Source organism: Cynocephalus volans, chromosome 9 (assembly GCF_027409185.1).
Source record: "Cynocephalus volans isolate mCynVol1 chromosome 9, mCynVol1.pri, whole genome shotgun sequence".
NCBI lineage: Eukaryota > Metazoa > Chordata > Mammalia > Dermoptera > Cynocephalidae > Cynocephalus > Cynocephalus volans.
This window is the reverse complement of record NC_084468.1, coordinates 27,126,595-27,149,957: the sequence shown is the minus strand read 5'-3', so window position 1 is coordinate 27,149,957 and position 23,363 is coordinate 27,126,595. Positions and strand designations below refer to the sequence as shown.

General features: G+C 37.6%; 1 protein-coding gene across 3 annotated transcripts in view; it reads right to left on the bottom strand.

Annotated features, from left to right (window-relative positions):
* The window catches only part of PCDH7 (protocadherin 7), a 392,487-nt gene extending 369,525 nt beyond the window's left edge, over positions 1-22,962 (bottom strand). For 2 of the 3 annotated variants that reach the window (XM_063108662.1, XM_063108663.1), the window contains exon 1: positions 19,786-22,962. In XM_063108662.1, coding sequence (XP_062964732.1) covers positions 19,786-22,962 — 3,177 coding nt within the window. Of the gene's footprint in view, positions 1-13,733; positions 13,770-19,785 lie in introns of those variants that run through there. The other variant, XM_063108664.1, reaches the window with a different exon arrangement.
* Positions 22,963-23,363: the final 401 nt, after the last annotated feature.

Here is a 23,363-nt window from a genome sequence, read left to right as displayed (position 1 = left end):
TGTCAGGTCTCAATTTTCTTAGGAATCAGAGAGTCCTTCCCCAGGGTACATATGGTTCCCCTTAAAACACTTATCACACTACATTATAATTATTCCTGTATAAGTCTGTGTCCCTCACAAGATTGTGAGCTCCTGCTCTATATGCCTAGCACAATGGGACATCAATAATTGGGAGTTAAATAAATGAATGAACAACACTCATTCGGACATGTAAATTCTGTTAGCATTGTTAGAGTCTTATTTAACGTCCCACCTTATTTAGAATCAGATAGGTTGATGGGAACACAGCTTAGGCAGATTTTGAATTCTGTCTCGGCTTGTACTGATCAAGGAATATTGGGAACTTGCTAATAAAAAAACAAAAACAAAAACAAAAACTTCCAAATTTTTTAGTCCATAAAGGTTTTCTCAATGTAGATGGGATACTGATGTTGAAAAAACATTCAGCGTTTAAAATAGTCTCATCCCCCATGTTGCTACAAATGGTAGAATTTCATTCTTTTTTATAGCAGAGTAGTATTCCATTGTGTAGATAAACCATATTACATTGCGTAAATATACCACATTCAACATTTTCCTTATCCACTTGTCCAGTGATGGGCATTTAGCATGGTTCCAACTCTTGGCTATTGTAAATAGAGCTTCAATAACCATTGGAGTACAGGTAGCAACAAGGATGAACTCAGAGAAAATTATGTTAAGTGAAATAAGCCAGGCACAGAAAGAGAAATATTGCATGTCCTCACTTACATGTGGGAGCTAATAAAAATAAATAAATAAATAAACACATAAATGGTGGGGGGAAGACACAACAATCACAATAATTCTTTGAACTTGTTAAGAGAAGTGAACAGAACTGAGGTTGCCAGGGGTGGGAAAGAAGAAGAGGAAGGGGGCAAAGGAAGGAATTGATGAAGGGCCATAAAAGTTAATTACATTGTATAATGATAAATTTAAAAAAGAAAACAATAAAAAATAAATAAAATATTCTCATCACTTGGCTGCTTGGTACTTCCTGACTTCTGACTACCTCTGAGACAGTGAGAAAACACAGCCTGATTGGTGGGAAAAATGAAGATAGAGCAAGTGCAGAAGCTTGCAAGGGTGCCTTCGGAGAAAGAAAAGAGCAACACCTTGGATGGGCACAAACTGACTCTGCTGTCGAGGATGCTGAGCAATCAGGGAGGCACAAATTGCCCACAATCCAGTGTCTTTCAAGGAAGATTGCCAAGCCTGGAACTTCCACTTTGATGAAGTTTTTTCTAGCAATTTTCTTCCATAACTTGAAATCTAGTGAGATAATTAGTAATACTTTTTCTGAAAGCAGCTTTCAAAAATGCCAATATGCCCCCAAAATTCCAATGCTCACCAAACTAATTGCCTTTTTTTTTTAGTTTGCAAAGATAAATGTATGACTGTGTGTGTGTGTGTGTGTGTGTGTGTGTGTGTGTGTGTGTGTGTGTGTGAAGAGAGAGAGAGAGAGAGAGAGAGAGAGAGAGAGAGAGAGAGAGAGAGATGGAGAGGAAAGGTTGGAGATTGCAGGAGCACAGAATGTTATCTTTTATTCTCTAGCGTTTCCCTTGGGGCTTGATATTTTTTCCGGAGCTTTTTAACTCTAAGTTTAGGAGAAAATGTAGGCAATCATGAAAGTACAGAAAGATACAACTTCCTATCTATATTCTCTTAGTACTGTTATTTCTTACTATCTTTTGCCTTTGATGAAAAGTCCCTCCCCCACCCAATTTTTTTCAATTATTCAATAAAAGGGCCCAGCAAGAAACCAGCTTAAGTGATAAAAAAGAAATAAGTCAAACATTTTTTAAACCCCTGAGCAAAATCCTTGATTTTTTTCCTTCTGTAAAATGAGACTTTCCTCTCTAGTTCTGAAACATATTTTTCTCCTTTCTTCAATAAGACATTTCAGCTTTTTCTCAGAATGATACATTAACGTCTTCAATTCTCCTGCCCAGATGAGTGCTAGGAATAAAATGTGACAACTTACCTCTACTATCTTGGGTAACAAGATATTTCTTACTAAAAAACTAACTCTTCTAAGAAAATACCTAACTTCAGTTTTCCGTATCATTACTTTATCTTTTTGTTTAATCTCGTTCCATCCTCCCCAAGGATAGTTTATTTACTATAATATGTACTAGAAATTATATGAGGGTACTTCAAAAAGTTCGTGGAAAAATAGAATTAAAAGATACTAGGAATCTTTCCATGAATCCTTTAAAGTACCCTCATCTCAATCAATATCCAAGATTTCACTGTTCGATCTTTATAGTTTCTTACATTTCCCATAGAGTACTAAATGAATTAGTTCGAGAACAGAGATGAAGAAACGTTGAGCAATTTGCTGGACATCAGAGATCAAAACCAAAATAAAATCTTGTAAAATCTGCATCTGCCTCCCAGCCAGGATCGTTAAGCACTAATATGAAGACATATTATATAGTACATCATGGTTTTAGATGTGAGGATCTTTATGCATTTCAATTTCTTTTTATCTGAAGCAGTATGTGTTTAATAATTTCTTTCTGATATTGGACAAAATAAAAAAAAATTCACAGCTCAAGATCTAATACTCTTTTTTTTATTGATTATACGTATTCATGGGATACAGAGCTGACCATCAGCATCAGTGCCCAAGATGTGATGATCACATCAATTCTATCATCATGTCCACGACCACAAATCACAATTACTCCCCATGTCCCCCACCCAATCTCTCCCCAAACCACCTCCCCAGCAACCCTAGGTCTGTTCTCTCCCTCTGCGTTCTTTTCGTTCTTTCTAATACTAGAGACAGAAAAGCATCACACCAGTCCACTCTGACAACAAAAATTTGATAAGTATGCATAATATACTAATTAACCACTAGAAGTGTTTCTAAATTTCCTTTGTTTAGGCTTCACACAAATCACTCTCATTTTCTTTGCATGGCATCTCTGTAGCCTATAATATAGAACTGAGTGTTTCTGATGTAGCGAAGAGAAATATAGAGAGACATATGTGCATGTAGTTTATAAAAGTACTATATATGGATCAATTTGTTTTTTCAAGCCATGTCTGTTCTTCCTTCACAACCTGCATATGCATCCTATTACCCGCAATGTGAAACAGTGAAGACATCAGCCACTTTAAATCTCTCCAGGGTGTGCCTTCATCTAATGATTAGCAAACAATATAGATAACATTTAAAATCATAAGCATACAGGAAAACTACATTCTCCATTAAACCATTTCTTAGGCTAAATAGAACAGTTACATGCTTATTTGCCATTCAGATTCCCTGCCTTGAGCTCTAACAAAAACTATTCTCATTTTACAAGAGAACAATCAAAAAGTTCAAAGTTAATAGCCATGAATTCTCAAGAACTCATAAGTATGCATTTTTATTACTTCCTCAATGTGTAAGTTAAGTGTTCATACTATTTATTGCTGGAGACTGAAAACAATTCCAGTCCCCAGTAATAAATATTACTGTCTGAGTGAATACAAAAAACCTTACCAGGTGTATCCAGGAAACATCTTGCAAAAGGGATAATAATATACACAGAATGAATCATGGATTTCAACAAGTTTTTACAGTGTGATTATACAAAACACACTGTATCTTTTCTTCTCTTTTGCCCTCCCTGGAAGTGTACCACTATCTTCATTGAAGTTTATGGATTTATCACTAATTGTCCACTTTCAGACACTAAATTTGAACAAGCTTTTCAACTCAAACCAAAATGTTTGAGACCCTAATTTTCTTATACTCTCCTGATCTAGTAATTGCAGAATATATTTATGAAGCCCATAGCTCGTGAGTCAATAACTAACACTGATTAATTTCCGGAGTTGTTTGCCTTTAAGATGGTTGTTTCCAAATAGGAGTGAAATTTTTAAGAGAATGTTAAGGATGTGGTGTGTTGGACTCTATAAGAATTCAAGTAAGGTCTGAAGGAGATTAGCTGGGTTTCTTCTCAGTTTATTTACTATGTGATATTTCCACTAGTAGGAAATAACTGCAATTGTGACAATATTTCACTATCCATTGTTAAGGAAACAAAGTTATAGAAATTCTTAAGAAGACTGAGAAAAGAACTTCTAAGAGTTAATTCACTGGTTTTGAAGCTTAAAATTTTTAAATCATTCCAATAATACTCAGATTACATGCATATAGAGATATTATATAACAAAACCCAGTATTATATTACAAAGATACATATTTTGGGGCACCTACTCAGTTGAAAAATATCCTACAATGAAAAGTGTCATTGGCACATTAAGAAAACACTGTCATAGCAGGAAATCAGTACACCATTATTTTCATTAAGAATCAGCTTCACATGGGCTTTGGTGCTACTCATCTGCATTTTAGCTGACTGAAGATGGGTATCATAAAGAAATTTATCTAAATTTAAAATGAAGAAATAGAAATATAATATATTTTGAAAGAAAAACTCTTAAATTATATAAGTTATATTGTAACTGAATGTTTGGTAATGAGCACTTAATTTAAGGAAAGCCAGAATAAGTTACTGAAAATCTTTTATAAGTAATTCATTCCCATTTTGCTTTCTTTCAAACATTGTGAATGCTTAAAAAACACAAGAGAAAAGCATGCCTTTGCTTTTCTATAAAAGGTAAACAAAATGTAATTATTAAAAAATTTTTAGTCAAAATTTTACTCTGTATAAGACAGGCATTTCCTATTCTGAAACGGCAATTCAGAAAAATGTTTTTCTTTTTCTTACCTGCATTAAAAATGTGCATAGCAGACTATGAGAAATGCATTCCTTTACTTTTTTGTAAAAGGTAAACAAAATGTAATAATTAAATTTTTAGTCAAAATTGTACTCTGTATAAAAAGGCATTTCCTATTCTGAAATGGCAATTCAAAAAATAGTAAAATTGTTTTTCCTACTTGCATTAATAATGTGCATAGCAGACTATGTGAATAATGTTCATAGTAGACTGAATGAAATGAATATTAAAATAAAATAGTAAAAAAAAATTGAAGTGTTTCAAAAAGCACAAAGTGGATAGAAGGAGGAAGGAGGGAGTCAATCAGTCTAATATCCACTTTCCCATCTTTTGATTTGCACTCTGATTAAAGTATAAGGTGGTACTATCAAAAAAAAAATTGGACTGAGTTACCTAATTTCAACAACATAGTAAAAGGTATTAAAATAGCAAGATTGAAATATCACTGAAGCTTTTAAGAGAAGCAAGTGAATCCAGTTTCTTTCTCATAGAACTGGTTGGCTGTAAAATAGCCATATTTCCTCTATTGCACATACGCATATTGGTTGAGAGAGTGGCCTCTGTAGCCAGACTATCTGAACGTGAACCTCGGCTCCACCTCTTTACATACCGTATAATTATGAGTCAGTTATTTAACTGAATTGCACATCATCACTTGGCACATCTACAAAATGAAGATAACCATAGGTGCTATTTCACAGTTGTTGTGCCTATTTAATGAGTTAATCTATGTAAAATATGTTGACCAGTGCCTAAAATATAGTGTGCAATATAAGTGTAGCTATTATTATTTATATAATATCCCACTAAAACTGAAACTGCATGGAGGAAGAAATTTTTTTGTTTCTATTATTGCTGCTTCTTGAACAGTGTCTTGAACATAACTAGCATATAACAGTCACTCATTAAGTATTTGTTCTCTGAAACGTTAACTGCATTACCTCTGTGTGTGTATATGTACATAAGCATATGTATACATATACTACACATACACACAGATATGCACACATTTCTTATTAAAAGTAAAACATTAAAGAAAAAGCCAACAAGTTTTAGTAACAAAGTAAATTTCAATGTTCCTGAGCTAACAGTACATGCATTGGTTTGAAATAAAGAGACATCACCATCTTTTTTTCCTAATGTCCTATACCTATGAAAACGCCATCTCTGTATCTAAATTCAACCCTTGTGTTCAACAGTTAAATACTCTGAAAAGCAGATTTAGATGCATTTTTTAAATGTTTGTTTATGCCATAGTTATTGTCATTTCCCTGAACAAGGGAATTGTTAACCTTTCTATTTTTAAATGTAGATGGTCAAAAGGAAAATTAGTTCTAGAAGTTTAGAAAGGTACTTCTCAGGAAAAGTCTATACAACTGTTATGTTTCATTGCCTAGAAAGGCTGACCAAAGGACAAAAGGGAGGAAGTTCCCCTTCCAGAAAGCCTCAGTGACATGCTTGGCAGTTTCCATATGCCATGAGAAATCAGACCCCCTGGATCTCTGTCAGACCAATTACGCCACTGTGTGTGAAAATCCACTGAGACTGCTCTTACAAAAGAGGAATCATTAAGCCTACATTTCTGTTTCAACTGACTCCCTCCCCATTTAACTCCTACTGCTTTTCATTTACATTTTAATACTGAAAACAAACCAGAAATTTAAGACTAAATATTAATATTGTCATTTAAAAACCCTCTGTTACATTTGTGGAACAATTTTGGGGCTATTTTATGTAAATATTTATATTATATTGATGAATATACCTACATGCACTTATTGTTTAGCAAAATTAAGTAAGATTGTGTTTAATATCATCAGTCTCTGGGAAAGCTGAAAGTTGTGGAAGGCATTTAATGATGTACAAAAATCATTTAGCTGATGTAGTCAGCTAGAAAATGTATTTTAAATTTCATGCACACTCATACATATTGTCAATTCATATATTTTTCACAAAAGCTATAGCAATTGTACCAATTTCTCATCAGTGATAAAAACACATTTACAAAGCTGCTTTTTGGAGCTTGTCTAGAGAGGGAAAGGTTCCTTTAAAATGGAAAGTATACCTCCCTGTCAATGTACAGAATATGTATAATGAATGACAAGCTCGTGAAGAAATGATGGTCCAAGCCAATGCATTCTTGCTCAGACTAAGAATAGACTGTGCTATAGACTGAATTGTGTTCCCCAAAATTGATATGTTGAAGCCTTAATCCCCAACATAACTGCATTTGGAGATAGTATCCTTATAGAGGAAATTAAGGTTAAATGAGGTCATAAGGGTAGGACCCTAATCTGGCAGACCTGGTGTTTTTATAAGAAAAGGAAGGGATGCCAGAGCTTCCCTCACACATGCACAGAGGAAAGGTCATGTGAGGATACAGAGAGAAGGCGGCTGCCTACAAGCCAGGAAGAGAGCCTTCACCAGAAACCAAATTTGCCAGCACCTTGATCTGGGACGTCTAGCCTCCAAAACTGAGAGTAAATTAGCTTCTGTTGTTTAATCCACTCAGTCTGTGGTATTTTGTTGTGACAGACTGAGTAGACTAATATAGACTCTCTCTATTAAACATGTTAAGAATATAGAGCTGGCATTATGGACTAGAACAAAATGCACACAAAAGCCTAAAAATGTAAATAAAAATGTCTCAGGACTACTATGATAATAAAATTCTCAGATATGGACAGAGAAGTATGTTGGAGGGGAACTGGCTGCAGGAAGCCCCTTGTTGCTGGGGGAGGATAGGATTTAGAAGAGGCTCTGGTTTTCCCCAATTTCATACGTTTCGTGGACATAATAATAGAAACTGCCTCCTAAAATTGTTGGAAGGGGTAAGTGATATAATGAAGTAGACCCTTGGCACAGTGATTGGCACAAAATAAAAGCTCAATAAATGACAGCTATTACTGTCAGACACTGGAAATGAGGAGTGAAAGAAAAATTCCCAGGAAAGATTGCATGGCAAGAAGAAACAACTGTTAAAGTGATGGAATTTTTTAAAAAGTGGCAAAAAAGATACTACAAATTGTGTGGGCCTTTCCTAAACTCCCTGCTTTTACAATGATAAGCCATTACCTCTCTTTCCTCACCACAGAGATGTCAACAGCACTGGAAGTCTTCCTGACAGTAGCCAGTGCCTATGGCATATGTGGAGGGCCACATGCTGTTGCTGTACCTTGATGCAGGGCTGGTGTCACTTTGAAGAAGATGACCAGGAGAAGAGACTACCACAGGTTCAAACAGGTGGTTAGAACATATTTTTAAAAAATCTTTTAAATAAAACATAGTGGAAATACCCCAAAGGTGTAAATGCACCTTCAGAAGGGTTTAGAAAAACTCATGGATAACTAGAAATATTATCTTCAGTTGTGACAGTACTTCAAAAAGTTCCAAATGTTTTATGTGACCCCATAAACTCTGTCATGTAATCAGAGCAGGGGTTATTATGTAAAATGACAGAAGAGGAGTTTCCAGAGGCTTCAGAACTTGAAGGGGCTTGCACAAAGTCACACAGGCCAACCAGTGACGGAGGGAGGGTTACAAGGCAGATTTTTAGATTGCCTCATCCAGCTCCAGTTTTCTATTTTTTCCCAGAGGACTTCGAGGAGTGAACCAGTAATCAGAAGTTAGGAATGTTACAGCCTCCAACCTAGAATTTGTAATCAGAATTGAGGAGGGGGGGAAGTTAAAAAATCAAGTTTCTAGACTGTAGTACAGACCTACCAGAACTGAATTTCTGAGAATGGAGCAAGCAAATCTGCATTTAAAATGACATTTATGCAGGATAAAATCACACATCTATTACACTTGGTTAACACAGCCTAGCACCACATTATGAAATAACCACAATATTTTTTAAATTAAAATAGTTTTAATTCCTTTTAATCTTTACTGTTTTACTAAAACATTACAGCTAATTAAGTGAAATCTATTCTCTCTCAAAGTCTTGATATATTTAGTCTGCCCAGCCAGAATGGGGGAGAAGGGATAGGTTTTACATTTCATCTGCGCTGAACATTCTACAGATTTTTGTCATTTGTATTTTTTGAAGTTTCTTCCAACAGTGAAAAACATAGCCTTATTATCCTCATTATGTCTCAGCTTCTTCAAGTTAAACTAGGACAAGAAACAACGGAATGACAATAATGTGTCAATAAGTGACAAATATTTTTATTACACTAGTCTGATAATAATAGGAGGGAAAAGGTGGCTATGCTGCCATATGGTTTTTGGACTTTCTTTGTTCTTCTATATTCTTCTTTTTCTCCCAAAAGTACAGGAGCAGAAAATGAATAGAGACAGAGCAGCGGGAATGGATATTCTAGACTGAAAACCAAAACCCAAACAAAACAAAACCCTGGTCTAAATGGGGGAAAGTGGAAGCTTCCTACGTTTTCACACTAATCTTACAATCATATCAAGCCATGACATTTAGTGACATCCCTATGGTTATCAGAGCCCTGGGCCAAAATTCAAAGCCACAGTCATTTGCCTTTGTCAGTTGGCCCTGAACATCCTTTTCTGATATAATCCCACCCTATCTCCCCTAGTACTCTCCATACTGGAATTACAGACACTCGGTGCCTTAACAGAGTTCTGTCTTCTAAGCTACTGAAGGGCTGGCTGCCCTTCCTTCCTCAAGGCTCTAATCAAAATTCCCATTCTTAAGGACTATTGATCCTCCTGAGGTGCTGACCTAGTTATCTGCTTAAAGCAATTTATACCCAGGTGAGCTAAAGGCTGAACGCAACTCCTTAGAAGTTATTTACATTTTAAAAGAGGAGCTCCTTAGAATATTCCTGGCTCTATTGGAAATACTGTGTTTTGAGTTGCAAGGCATTTCTCTGCTTCTACTTTACTGATCATTGCTCTCAAGTAAGGGCACAGTTCCTCTTTTAGACTTCTTTCTTTAATAAACCAAGTACACAATTCTCCTCATAGATGGGCTAGCGTTCGTTTTTAAGAATGACCGCTTGCCATGGGGCTGACTGAAAATGGAAACTTTGTCGGTGAACATGGGTTGGCACAGCGAACGAATAATATCTGCAGGAGTATATAAATTGGTGAATACAGAGATTTGTGCATGTGTTTGGACATACCTATTATTTATTTTCCCTCCAGATAAGGATCTCCAGAAAAATACCAAAACCCTTTTCATTTGCATGTTTCTTCTTCACACCCCTCAAAATATGTCAAAAGTCTACTACAGTATGAACAGTGCCACCCTAAGTTGCCTTCCATATTTGCTTTAGTTTGTCTTTTTTGAGGGTTTGGTGTTTACAACACCATTAAGGAGAAAAAGCAAAGAGGGGAAATCAGAAATTGCTCATTTGCTTCTTACAATGGGCCTTGTGCTCAAAACAAGATGAGAGGTTGAGAGCAATTAAGTTTTATTCAGAAATTTCACTGTAGTCTCAATGTTATTTCTGAAAATTTCCCTTTTGTAAGATTAAATAAACAGCTAATAAACAAGGGTCATACACCTTACAGAGAAGGCAGGGACTCCAGCTCACACAGCAGGCTGCCTTTCATCCTGGAGGCACTCACCCAGCAGGGAAAAAAAAATAACAATTAGGAAGCTCTCAGAGCCTGATAGCCAACTGGCCACACCATACTTCAGTGGTCCATCCAAAATGGCTACCTAGCACCAAACCCCAGGCTCTTAGTTCATTTGTCTGACAAATATTTATGAGCATATGCCAGCCACCCTACTAGGCACTGGGAATACTTTGATGGACAAGCCAAATTTGGGGACATTCCCCCTCAGCTTCATGTATCCCCGCTTTATGTACATTTTTGTACTATCCTACCTATGACAGTAGGGACCCGTTCTAGTCAATTTTATCTCCACCCCAAAGCCTTGCACTGTGTATTAAAGACAGAGCAAATCAATACATTCTCTATAAAGTAAATGGTATAAAACAATCACACATATCAAAAAAAAAAAAAGTGTTTTGCAAAGTGACATAGAAAATTATTCACAGAGAGAGATTCAAACTGTGGAATCACTTCCTAAGTACCTTGGTAGGTTTTCTGAAGATAAACTAAAAAATAAAATTAGGTTTAAAGCAATTTGCCTAGTTTTTGAGTTGTTCTTTTTTTTTTTTTTTAATCACATACAAGGCTGTGATTTACAAATGCAGTCAATGTATTAGATCTCCAAATTCAACCTGCATGCATTTTCTTTTTTTCTCGTAGTATGAAGTGCAGTTTGTGTCTGCAAAAAGTTTGAAAGTCTGGGCATGCTCTAATGAATTCTTCTGGGAAGATTTCACCCAGAGATGTCTGAAAATATAATGTATTCAAAAACACAAATTTCACAACTTCCCTCAAATGCTTTCTGTACTGTTGAATTCTGACTGGATATTTTTCCATAGACTCTCTAAAGTTCTTAAGCTAGTTCCAGCAGTCATGAAAAAGCTCCTCAGACTCCTCACCTCAGAAATGATCACGGACCTCTTCATCATGCATTGTTCTGAGGAGCAAAGGAGCAAACACGCATTCAGTGCTCTGAAACTTAAGAAGCACAATGCAAATATAAACTATCATTTTTTTGCACTGTAATCTTCTTTATAGTATATTAATTCCATGACAGCAAAGACTCTATTTTATTATTCTTTGCATACCCAGCACTGATATTAGATGTACTTACTAATGAACTGCTCTAAATAGACCAGTCTCTAGCATTCTCATATTCCTCCTTAGATTTTTGTAACAGGGAATTAATTACAGTCTTGCAGTTGAAAATAAAATATCTGAATGTTAAAATATATAGGATTATATGTGGTTTACTCTGGGTTTATCTCCACTTGTCCACAGGCACCTCCCTAAATAGTAAGTTCCAGAAATGACAAGAAACCTAAGGTTGATAATCACAATTGGGAACAGTGACAGTGGAAGCCATTGCCTGGTCAGTGAACCAATCACATGTGTTCAAAGATTTTTTTTAAAAAATAGCAAGAATAGCAGGGGGATGATAACAGACTTCTCAAAAGCTTTTTGTTTTTGATAGCTGTTGCTGTAATAAGTATGCTGTTGGTCATTCTGATTCAGCTTAATACTACACTAAAATCCTTGGGAGGGATAGCAATTTTTTTGCTTTGATTTATTATGTTTTTCCAATCGTTATAGTGAATAGCCATAACTTCCCACCCCCGTCTATTGTGGTGATTCTCAAACCTTTTTGACTGCTTCCACAATCAGACATATTTTTTACATAGCAGTCAAGAACAGACCATTCACATGCACACAAACACAACTGAAACAAAAACTGCACAAGACAATATTACTTTGACTATGGTGACGTACTCTGAATTTTTCTATTTTATTTCATGCCTCTCTAATTGTGGTAGAGACTCCCACATTGATTCATGACCCAAGAGTGTGATGCTTCCTGCGTTTGCAAAATTCTGACTTAGAACATTCTTCTTTGTGAAACTATAAAAGTCACCTCCAAATTAACCCAAAATTCTGGACTTTATTTTTCTACAGTTTGTTTTTGAGTTGATGTGATTTGTTACAGGATTCACATTTTAAGTATATCTAACAAAGTTTACTACTTGGGATGAGGAATCAAGCATTTCCATGAAGCAGAGAGTAGTAAGAGTTCTTTTCACCAGCATCTTACACTGGTCCTTGTGCTCAAAACAAAATGAGAGGTTGAGAATAATTAAGATTTATTCAGAAATTTCACTGTAGTCTCAATGATATTTCTGAAAATTTCCCTTTTGTAAGATTAAATAAACAGCTAATAGAATACAACTCCTCAAGTATGTATTACGGATTTACACAAGTTACAGTGCATCCTACTACTTCACACTCTATCTTTCCAATATTTATTTATTTTTCTTAAAATGTTATTATACTGAAATGATTCACTAGAAAATCTTGAGAATTTGGCACTCTTGGTCAATATTTCAAAAACTGCAAAAAGTTTCAATAGGGCAGATGGTGTGGTAAACGTATTATAAAATCAAATTTCACATACGGAACACTTATTTTCAGGCACATAAACATATACAACATAACAAATAAGGAAATAAATATACAAACACACGATGTAGAGGGTCCATCCAGAGGATCTCCTGACTTACCTAGAGTATCACTTATACTCACTTTCTCAACAATTTGTAAAATGCTGAATTTTTAGAAGCTGTTTGAGTTTATATTATCTAACATCAAATAGAATAGCCTTCCAATAAATGTAGTCCACTAAAACAGGAAGCTACATATTCCTCCTGAATGTGACTACAATGACTTCAGTAAATCTAACTGAAAAGGTCTACACTTTCTTGAGGAATTTGACCCAAACAACTTGAATATTCTATAGGTACTTTGGTCAGTACTTCAAAATTAAAGAAAAATCAATCCATTGCAGTGCCTGTGGTAAATACAAAATTAACCTCTCCAATGTGTTTCACAGACAATATTTTTTTAAATGTTGCTCAAAGTCCTCGTGTATACATGTGTGGGAACCTTTACTCTAACAACTACCTGACTGGCCTGGAAAAAGCTGTGATTACAGGACACTTTAAAAATATTCATCAATTTCGGCTTTTATTCAAAATCAGTATTTAATGTATTATAGACAAACATGTAATAAACTTAACTTCCGTTTGTTCACACAAAGCCAAAGTTTAAAAATTATTGTTGAAACGTGCTTTTGGATTTTTCTAGACTTCACTGTTTAGCCCAATGGGTGCCAAACATCTCATTGTGAACGGACTTCTGGTGACTTAAATATCTATTAGTAGCACATTTCTATATTAATACTGTTTCTTTTATAAGTTTATTTATTTTCATACTACTTTTCCTTAAACAAGAAAGAAAAAAAAACCTTGAAAATAAAATGCACAACAAGTGGAACAAGCAGTGATTGGCTGACACCCCACGGCCAAGGGCAGGCTCCAGCAGGTTTCGGAGTAGCAAGGTCATCACAGTATGGTGCATAATGGAGCATCATTTTAGAGTGGAATTCAGCCAAACACAGTAATGTATGGATGTAGACGTATCTGAAAGAAGGAAAATAAAGATTTATGCAGGTAAAAAAAAAAAATGCAATGAAGAAATTTTCCCCAATCTCTTATGCCCAATTGGATTGCTGGGAGTGGAGAAAAATTTCATTTGCAAATGATGTATTTGTAAATAATAAATACGATCAGGGAAAAAAAGTTAACGTGTCAAAGAAACCTTACTTGAAAGCTTTAATAGGTTTTTGTTTGTACACAGCATTAGAGCTCGATACAAACATCACTAAATTCCTGAAAATAAACCTTTATTCCACCTTTAAAACATTAATTCACCAGAAGTGATAATTAAGATTAGTTTTAGTGGTTTCAGCTCAATTCTTCTTGGAATGTGATTTCTCCCACAACACTAATGCTAAATAAAGCACTGTGTAATGTACTGCATCAGACTCCCTACTTTAGAAAAGATTCTAAGGGCTTTTTTAAAAAAATAAGAAAGAAAAGCAAAGCTTACTCTATATATATGTGAACGGATCTCACTATTTCTATAGAGTCTAATAAATAAATGAATGGAGAACCTTGCCATAGTCTAAAAATTGGTTATATACACCTTAAACATAAATACTCTAAACAGTTATTATGCTATATTTCCTATATAACCTCTACCACCACCCCCTCCCAGGAAAAAAATCATGTTAAAATGTCTAATAGCCTTGATGGCTATAGTGAAGCAATGACTCTGTCACACTATATAGTTTTAAAAATAGTTCAGATTTTATTTTAGAAATTAACAAATTTAATAATTTATATTTTATCACTATGTAAATTTATAATCTAATACACTAGATTGGTTAACCGCCTAAGCAATCCAATTGAAAAATAACAAAACGTCACATTCTTCTAAAAATTTTCTAGAAAACAAATTAGGAGGAAAAATTAGTTCACAGTTGTGTTTTAAGAATGCAATTAAGGTTACAATGAATATGCACAGTTGGCAAAATGCAAAGGAGCCCAGAAGCCAAAAGGAATTATCAATATTGGTAGAAAAGGTAAAAAATTATCCCAATTAAAATGCATAGTTTCATATATAATGTATAGAAGGTTTTTATTCTTTTCTATGAAGATACATTTTTATTGAGGATATACTAAATGCTAGGTAAGAACTTATCTGTTATCTGTCTCTTATTCTTCTGTTAAAATTAAAAAGTCTGTCAATTAACTTGTTGAATATATGTTGTCAACCATGTTAAGTTACTTTAATGTGTGTCAATTGCTTTCTTACATAACAGGGAAAGAAGTATTAGTTTCTTTTTTAAAATCTGTAAATTTTGGATTATAATTTCCCAGATAATTTTACACATAAGAACTGGAGACTGAGGCAGAATTATATTCTATTAAAAAATGTCAGTCTTGATAGCCAAATATAGAGTTATAAATACACAAGTGAATCTCAACAGATTTCTGTCACTATTGAAACATACACAGAGAAAGTTACAAAAATTCAGGTTTTTTTCTGCGTGGTAGTATGATAAGATAAAAAAGAACTCTGGATTCTACATTCCATGACTTGGACTCTGGTCCATATTGTATCCCTGATAATTTTGGGATCTCAATCAAATTACTTTTTCATGCTGGGCCTTAGTCTCTTCTTACATAAAATGAGGTGACTGGTTGATACCTTTTAATTCTAAAATGTGCCGACACTAGTGATTTTAGGTACAGACATAAAGCTGTTGATTATAGTATATTTTATTTTAACTTTGAGTATGTTTAAAGTTTATACATTTTCCACACATCAATGTATGAATATCGCAATGAAATACAAGACTAATGGCACCATAGCTGATATACACAAATGTTTGTGTCTGTGGGCCTATGTGTGCACAGAGAGAGTTTCTAACATATACCATATTTACACTTTTTCACTTATGAGATATGTAATTACTCTAGGAAAGATACGAAGAAAGAATGATTATGCTATATTGATCATACTGTACGATTTACTTAAAATCTTTAAATTGGCTTTGTGGTCTTATATCTAAATCACTAATTGATTTAGGATAAAGCTTCAGATAAGGTTCAAATTGTCATACATGGACTTCCATACAAATATGTCTAATCGCTGGAGATCAAATCAGTGGATGACCTTTTCCTTATTTATTTCATAGACATCCAGATATCAAGGTAATGTTGCTTTAGTAGATACCTCTTGACTAAAGACATGGCTGACTTCCATTTGCTATTAGCCTCTTGCCTGTGACATCAGGCCAAATGTAACAGACATCTCACTATATGTAGATTCATTGTGCCTTGTGACAGAGTCTTTGGTTATAGACAGGAGAGCCATAGTATAGAAATTATGCTTAAATGTGGCTGGCATCACTATGCAGATGTATTTCCACTAAAATATATGAGCTATTATACACATACACAAATAAATTGATATTTAGTTTTCTTAGTGCTTAGGATTCTAATAGATGATGGCAAGTCATCCATTTGCTTCCAAAATCAAAGAAACTAAAAAAAAAAAAAGCTCTGCCATATTTTTTACCTAAGCATAAAAATGAGTATATAGAACATAATTTGATCAACTAAAGAGAACATTATTCAGACTAATTCAACAGTTACTTACACAAGGGAAACTGTTACTGGAGTTAATACGAATTTTCTCTTGAGCATTTCAGGATCAGCTACAAATGGATTTTAAAATGAATGTTCGTTCAAGCTAAATTCATGCCAAAAAACAAAACAAACAAACAAACAAAAACACCTTACTTTTCATTTACTAAAGACAATAAAACTTGTACTTGTAAGGGCACTATCTCAAAAACAACATGCCATGGATAAGTTCAACAGGACTTGAGAATGAGAAAAATGAGCAAAGTGATAGCTCCACTTTTACACTATTCCTATTTTAGAATTATACTATTCCTTAAAGAAAATTTTAAAATAGTACATAGTAAAACACTGGAAATTTAAAAATAAGTGAAAAAAATAAAAAGCATTTGCCTTTATTTCACAAATCAAAAGCACAGTTGTGCTTCTAGACCATAAAACTTTTAACAACCAAGAGGACCAGGTTTATCATGCAAAGAAAGAATGGAATGGAAAGGTGGATACTTAATCTCAATAACGTTGTCAATGATCCACATTTTCTTCAACTAAACACATTATTTAGTTGACAGCAAAGTTTTTGTTTGAACTGCAAAGGTCTGAACTATGAAAACTTAGGCTACATCATCAGTTTTTCTAATGTGTGAATTTCAGAAATAATTCCAACAACTTTACAACACACATCTCCTGGAGTCTGCCAGAGAGTAAATAAGGAAGCTTCATCTGAATGTCCCTAGAGCCTATGAATACAAACTAAAAAAGAGGGGTAGTGAGTATTATTTATCAACTTTTATTTCTACAAAGTTATTTAACTTATTATAATGTAACCTTTAACAGGACTTAGGAGCAATACTTCAATATGTCTAACTAATTCTTATGAAGGTAAGAATACTGTAAGAAACATCCATTTTATCACAAATAAAGAACAAAGATAACTCAGGAAAACTATAAAGAAAATGAAGACTTTACGTCAAATGGATTCTCAAATTTCTAATTAACCCCTACCCTAAGAAATTCAGTGAATACAACCATCAAGTTTTTCCTGAGATAAATTCATTAACCACAGGAGGAAAATTGTAACAAAACCCTGTTTCTTTTTCCTTTCTTTCTTTCTTTCATTTGTTTTTTAACATCAGGTTTAATCAAAGAAAATATATTTTGGCAGTTCTGTAAAAATCAAAGGTACTATCTATCTTTTAAAACTAGAAATAGAAAACCATCTACCTATGGTACCAACAAAAATCTGAACAGAAAGGATCCTGTTTATGTAAGATGTCTAAACAGAACGTAACTTTGTAAATGGATCCCTTGTCCCTTGACAGCAATATTGAGGAGATGAAGCATATCAATTACTATTACTAATTACATTAAGGGGAATGTGTTTCATTTGCCTTTATTTCATTTTAGGTCAGTTATTTACTTGTGGTTAAAACTTTATACATCTTTGGAATAGCTAATGACATATAAGTTTTCTAAAGTCACTTTCGGCAACTGTGTGATTCGCTCCAATTGCTTTGCTGGTTTTCTCTTTTGGTATATGGACTTTCTTGCTCAGTTAAGAGACTAACACCATACATTAGTTTATTTATAAGCATATCACTTTGCCTTTTAAACAAGATGCCAACAGTCTTGATATTGGCTGTTTTAAATATTCAAAGATATAAAGCTAACTCCATCTGATGAGCCAAGTGAAGCTTAAGTGACAGCACCGAACATATGAGGAGTTTGCATAAAATATCTATAAATCTGCCACTTGATATGTACACTCAAAAGCATAAGATTATGCAATTTAGAATGCAAATGCCATTCAGCCACAGGACAAAAGTAATATTAGGATGACGGCTAAAAAGTAAATATTCTGCAGAAAGATCTCTTTACACTCTTTTGCATGACCTATTACCATTTTCTAAGGAAATTTCTACAGATCTCAATTTATTTGTGGGTATTTATAAGTAATCTTATAAAAGTGCTATTATTTTAACTGAAATCTTTCCTGTTTACAAAACTGACAAAAGCACCAAAAACAAAACAAAAATCTGCTTCTAGTTCCAGTTAAAGCAATAACACAATAGATACAAACTCTCCACTGTCAAATTTTGGTTGGTTTAAAATAAATAAATAATTCAAACTCACATGCAAAATATTTTCAAAAGCCATTTAGTACAGTTAGTTCAAACCCGCATTTTCTTAAACTGCTTTTGTTATTGCATATAAAAAGCATTTTAAGTCTGTTTCTCCAAAATAACCTTTTCCTTCATCTCAATTTTTCTCAGATCACACACTCCCCATGCAAAATATATTTAATAGATAAACTATTATGTGATATTATTTGACAGTCATTAAATATGTTTCTTGAGATGAATTCTGACAGTAAGAAATAGTAATGTTTTATTAGCAGTTTCCCGCAGTATTAGACACAACAGTTTCCAAAAGGTATTATTTGCTGTGTGTCAAACTTTGGTGGGTATAAAAAGTAAACTATCTGAGTATTATATATATCACCGAAGCAAACTTTCAAAACTAAATTTTATATTTTCTGAAGCTCTTCTCAGAAGATAATTTTTTAAATTGTTCTCATATTTCACCTAGAAACAACTGTGCCAAATATTCCATAAAACCTTTATATTCTCAGTCTATCCCAATGCATAATAAAATAGTCTTGCACACAGTACATCGATCATGAACATTTTCTTTGCTTGGCTTAAATAATAAATGGCCCAATTTACTTTTGTTTGTAAACTTATAATGCCATACAGGGAGAATGCAAGTACTGATGGCATATCATCATAGAAGCCTAATTGTTATAATACCTATTGTTATAGATGTAAAGCATTTCAGATGTAGTTTTGCACGACATTGCATATTAGTAAATACCTTTAAACCAGCATTTTTGTCAAAGCAGCCAGTTTTTCAGTATCTCAGACTTAGTACTACATTTGCATGAATCAGCATCCGCTTAAATGTAAAACTGCATTATGTATAACATAGCTAAAACTTTTATACTGTCCAATTTGCATAAACACCAGTAGTAACTTCAGAAATTTTCTCTCTGGACGCAATTATCCACTTAGTTGCCACAAAGGAAAATAGTTTCACAAAAGAAAATAATTTCAAGTTAAAACTAACAATATATACATATTTTTTTGGAAACAGTAAATGTAGAACGAATTAGGGCTATCAAGTGCAAAGAGAAGTGCAAAACACTGCCTACTTTGAAAATTCCCTTTAGTAACAATGAACCTTAAATCTAACTTGCAAAATACAGTGGTGTACCTCTCCAATATGGCCTAGGCTAAATTAATGGTGCATGAATTAACATTAAATTCCTGCTATTAAAATTTTAAATAATAACGTTAAAAAAGACAAAATAAAACTTTACAGAAGAGGATCTGTCTCAGAGTTATTGGCCCTCTCTGGGATATTTAAATATATTTGGGATGCATCTTACCTGTTTGCTGTACTTGTTATTGGTTTGACAGCTGTACTCAGAGCAGTGATCTGACCCAATTGAAATGTTGTCTCCTGCTCCCACAAATGTGTTGGCTGGTGGTAAGTCTTGTACGGCCTGGTGTTTTTTTCCGGCAGTCGGTGATTGGGGATGAAGCTGGACAGTAGGCAATGGGGAGCTAGACTTGTAATGCCTGGCCAGGTCAGGACTGCCTGGCCCACCATTAACCGATCTGTATCGCCCCATGCTGGGACTGTCTGAAAGCTTCTCATTCACACTATCATACCTCTGTCCATTTGGTTTGGAAGCTTCTACAGTGACAATGCTGCTGTAGAGAGGCTGCTTAGATTTTTTGTTTTTCTTATCCTTTTTAGGCTTTTTAGATTTGTCATGCTGTTGGGGTGTAAAAAAGTCTTCGTGATCTTTTTTGCCAGCTTCATAGCCATTTTTATTTTTGGACCTGCAGTACCTTGCCATCACTACAATTAAGATGATTAGAATCACTGTCATAATGCCAGCAACCACCCCAATGACAATACTGAGTCTCTGTTTGCTAATTTCATAGCTTGGGTCACCAGCTATATCCTGGGTGAGAGGGGTGTGCAAACTTCTGGCTATTTGGGAGTCAATCACAGTTGCATTAGAAACACTTTCATTGACAAACACATGCACAAGAGTCGTGGTGGACTGGGAAGGCTGCCCACTGTCATTCACTTGCACCACCAACCTGTGCAACCCATAATGCTTTTGGGTGAGTTTTCCCACTAAGGAAACCACACCACTGGTGGAATCAATCTCAAACAGTTTGAAGGGATTCCCTCCCACAATGCTGTAGTTCAGGTCTGCATTGATGCCATCGTCACTGTCTGTTGCCAACACTGTAGCTACTACTGTCCTGACATTACTTGAAGGTGGCAGTAAAGTGTAGGAAATGTTTCTGGGAAGGGTAACTGTGGGAGCATTGTCATTTTCATCCATCACAAAGAGAGAAACTGTGGCTGTGGCAGACCTGGGAGGATCTCCCCCGTCCACAGCCTTGACTCTGAAAGTGTATGTGGTCTGATGTTCCCTGTCAAAAGACATTGTGGAGTAAATGGTCCCCGTGTCATTTTCAATAGAAAAAATGTTACTGTTCTCCTCTATGTACAGGCTCATTTCCGCATTCCGCCCCTTGTCAGCATCCATCACAGTGACCATCCCCACTGGGCTGTTGGGTTGCAAGTTTTCTTTCACATAAAAGGTAAAGACGTCCTGCATAAACTTAGGGTCATTGTCATTTTTATCGGCCACCTGCACAATCACCGTGGTGCTGCCCTGCAGCACAGGGATGCCTTTGTCTTTGGCGTTAACTTTAAACTCATACCTGTCAGTTTGCTCGCGGTCCAGCACCGTATTGACAAGGATATCCCCAGAATCGGGATCAATGGCAAAGATCCCCATCACGGACGAGTCGAGCGAGTAGGCAATCTCCGCGTTCTTCCCGCTGTCGGCGTCCGTCGCCAGCACCGTGGCCACCCTCTCTCCGGGGATGTTGTTCTCGGGAAAGTAAACCTCCACCACCGACTGGCCAAAGACTGGTGGGTTGTCGTTGGTGTCTCCCACCTTGACAACCAGAGAGTTGTTGCTGGAGAGGCTGGGGCTGCCTGAGTCCACCGCCACTATGACAACGTTGAACTCCCGGGTGGTCTCATAGTCCAGAGGGGCCGAGGTGTGCAAAAAGTACTTTTTCTTGTTCTGGTCGCCCTCTGTGTCACTGGCTGGCTTGAGCTGGAAGGGCACGTCGCCCACCACGGTACAGGTGACCACCCCGTTCTCGCCTTGGTCTCGGTCGGACACCTGCACCAGGGCGATGGGGGTGTCAACCAGAACGTCCTCTGCCACGTTGGCTACCCCGTCCTTGAGTGGGATGCGCCCGATCTTGCGGATTTCAATGGACGGCACGTTGTCGTTCTCGTCCTTGATATTGAGGACCACGGTGGCCTTGTCGGTCTTGGGGGGCTGTCCGCGGTCGCGGGCCATGACTGTGAAGCGCAGCTGGTTCACCTCCTCGCGGTCGATGCGGTGAAGGACACTGAGCCAGCCGGACGTCTCGTCGAGGCGCAGTAGCCTCCTCACGGACTCGGTGGCCGCCCCAAACACGTATTCGATCTGCCCGTTGACCCCCACGTCCAAGTCGGCGGCGCGCAATTGCAGGATGGGGGTCCCCGGGGCGCTGTTTTCAGCCAGGTCAGCCTCGTACACGCTCTTCTCAAAGCGGGGGCTGTTGTCGTTCACGTCCGTGATGAGCACCCGCAGGATGGCCTGCGAGGAACGAGGCGGGTCACCGCCGTCACGCACCCGCAGGGTCAGCTCATAGGAGTCGCGCTGCTCGCGGTCCAGCGCCCCCTTCACGATCAGTTGCGGTTGCTTCTCGCCGTCCGGGGTGTCCGCCACTTGCAGCTCGAACACGCTACTGCGGCCGCCGGGGCTCGTCCCGCCACCGCCCTCTGGAGCGTCCAGCCGCCGCTTGGAGCCTCCCGGGCCTCCGCCGCCGCTCGCGCTGTTCCCGCCGCCCCCAGGATAGGGGGCGCTGTCGGCTGGCCCGGCGCGCCGGCCCTCGCCGCCGCCGCCGCCACCCCCGGGCTCCTGGAGTAGCTCGTAGCGCTCGATGCCGTTGCGGCCGAAGTCACGGTCGGTGGCGGTGGGCAGCAGGTAGAGCGTGCCCACCGCCCGGTTCTCCTCCACCGTGAGTGTGAGCACCGGCGACGGGAAGGTGGGCGTGTTGTCGTTGATGTCGAGCACGATGACACGACCCTCAAACAGGTCCACCCAGCTCTGCGAGGGCCCGATCACCGACACCTCGAAGTCCAGGAAGCACTCGTTCTCGTCGAAGATCATCTGACACTGGGGCAGCTTCTCCCGGTCGATGCGCCTCTCGCTCGTGCTCAGCTCGCCCGTGAGGTTGTCGATCTTCAGGTACTCGGAGCCCGACTCAAGGCTGAAAGTCACCTCACCCGAGCCTGTAACGATGCCCAGGTCCGAGGCGACGTTGCCGATGCGGACGTCGGCGGGGCCCTCTTCGGCCAGCCGGTATCGGAGGAGCTGCTTGGCTGCCGCCAGGCTGAGCGACAGCGGCAGAAGGAGGCAGCAGCCCAAGCACCAGCCGCGCGCCCATCCCGCCGTCCGCATCCTCAGCATCTTCTCCTGCTGCTGCTGCTACTGCTCCTTCTAACCACAGCCCCCTCGGCGCCCCCTCCTCCGGGGCCGGCCGCCTACCCTCCCCCCAGTCCTCTCCCCTCTCCGGGAAAGGAAGGAGCGAGAGGGAGGGGAGAGAGGGGGCAAGTGCAGCGTGTAGAGTCGGCCGGTGGCGGGGGTGGGTGTAGGGAGAGATCCTTCTTTTTTTTCCTCCTGCTTCTTCCGAAAGTTATTGTTTCAAAATTCATGCAATGGGTGCTAATCGCCCGCTCGCCGGCCGCCGTTCAGTCGCAGTACTCACAGTTCACGGGACATTGCGCGCCGCGGGCTCGGCGCCCCCCCGCGCCAAGAGTCATTCCCGCAGCGGGCGGAGGATCCCGGGCTCGTGTCCCCGTTCTGTCGGA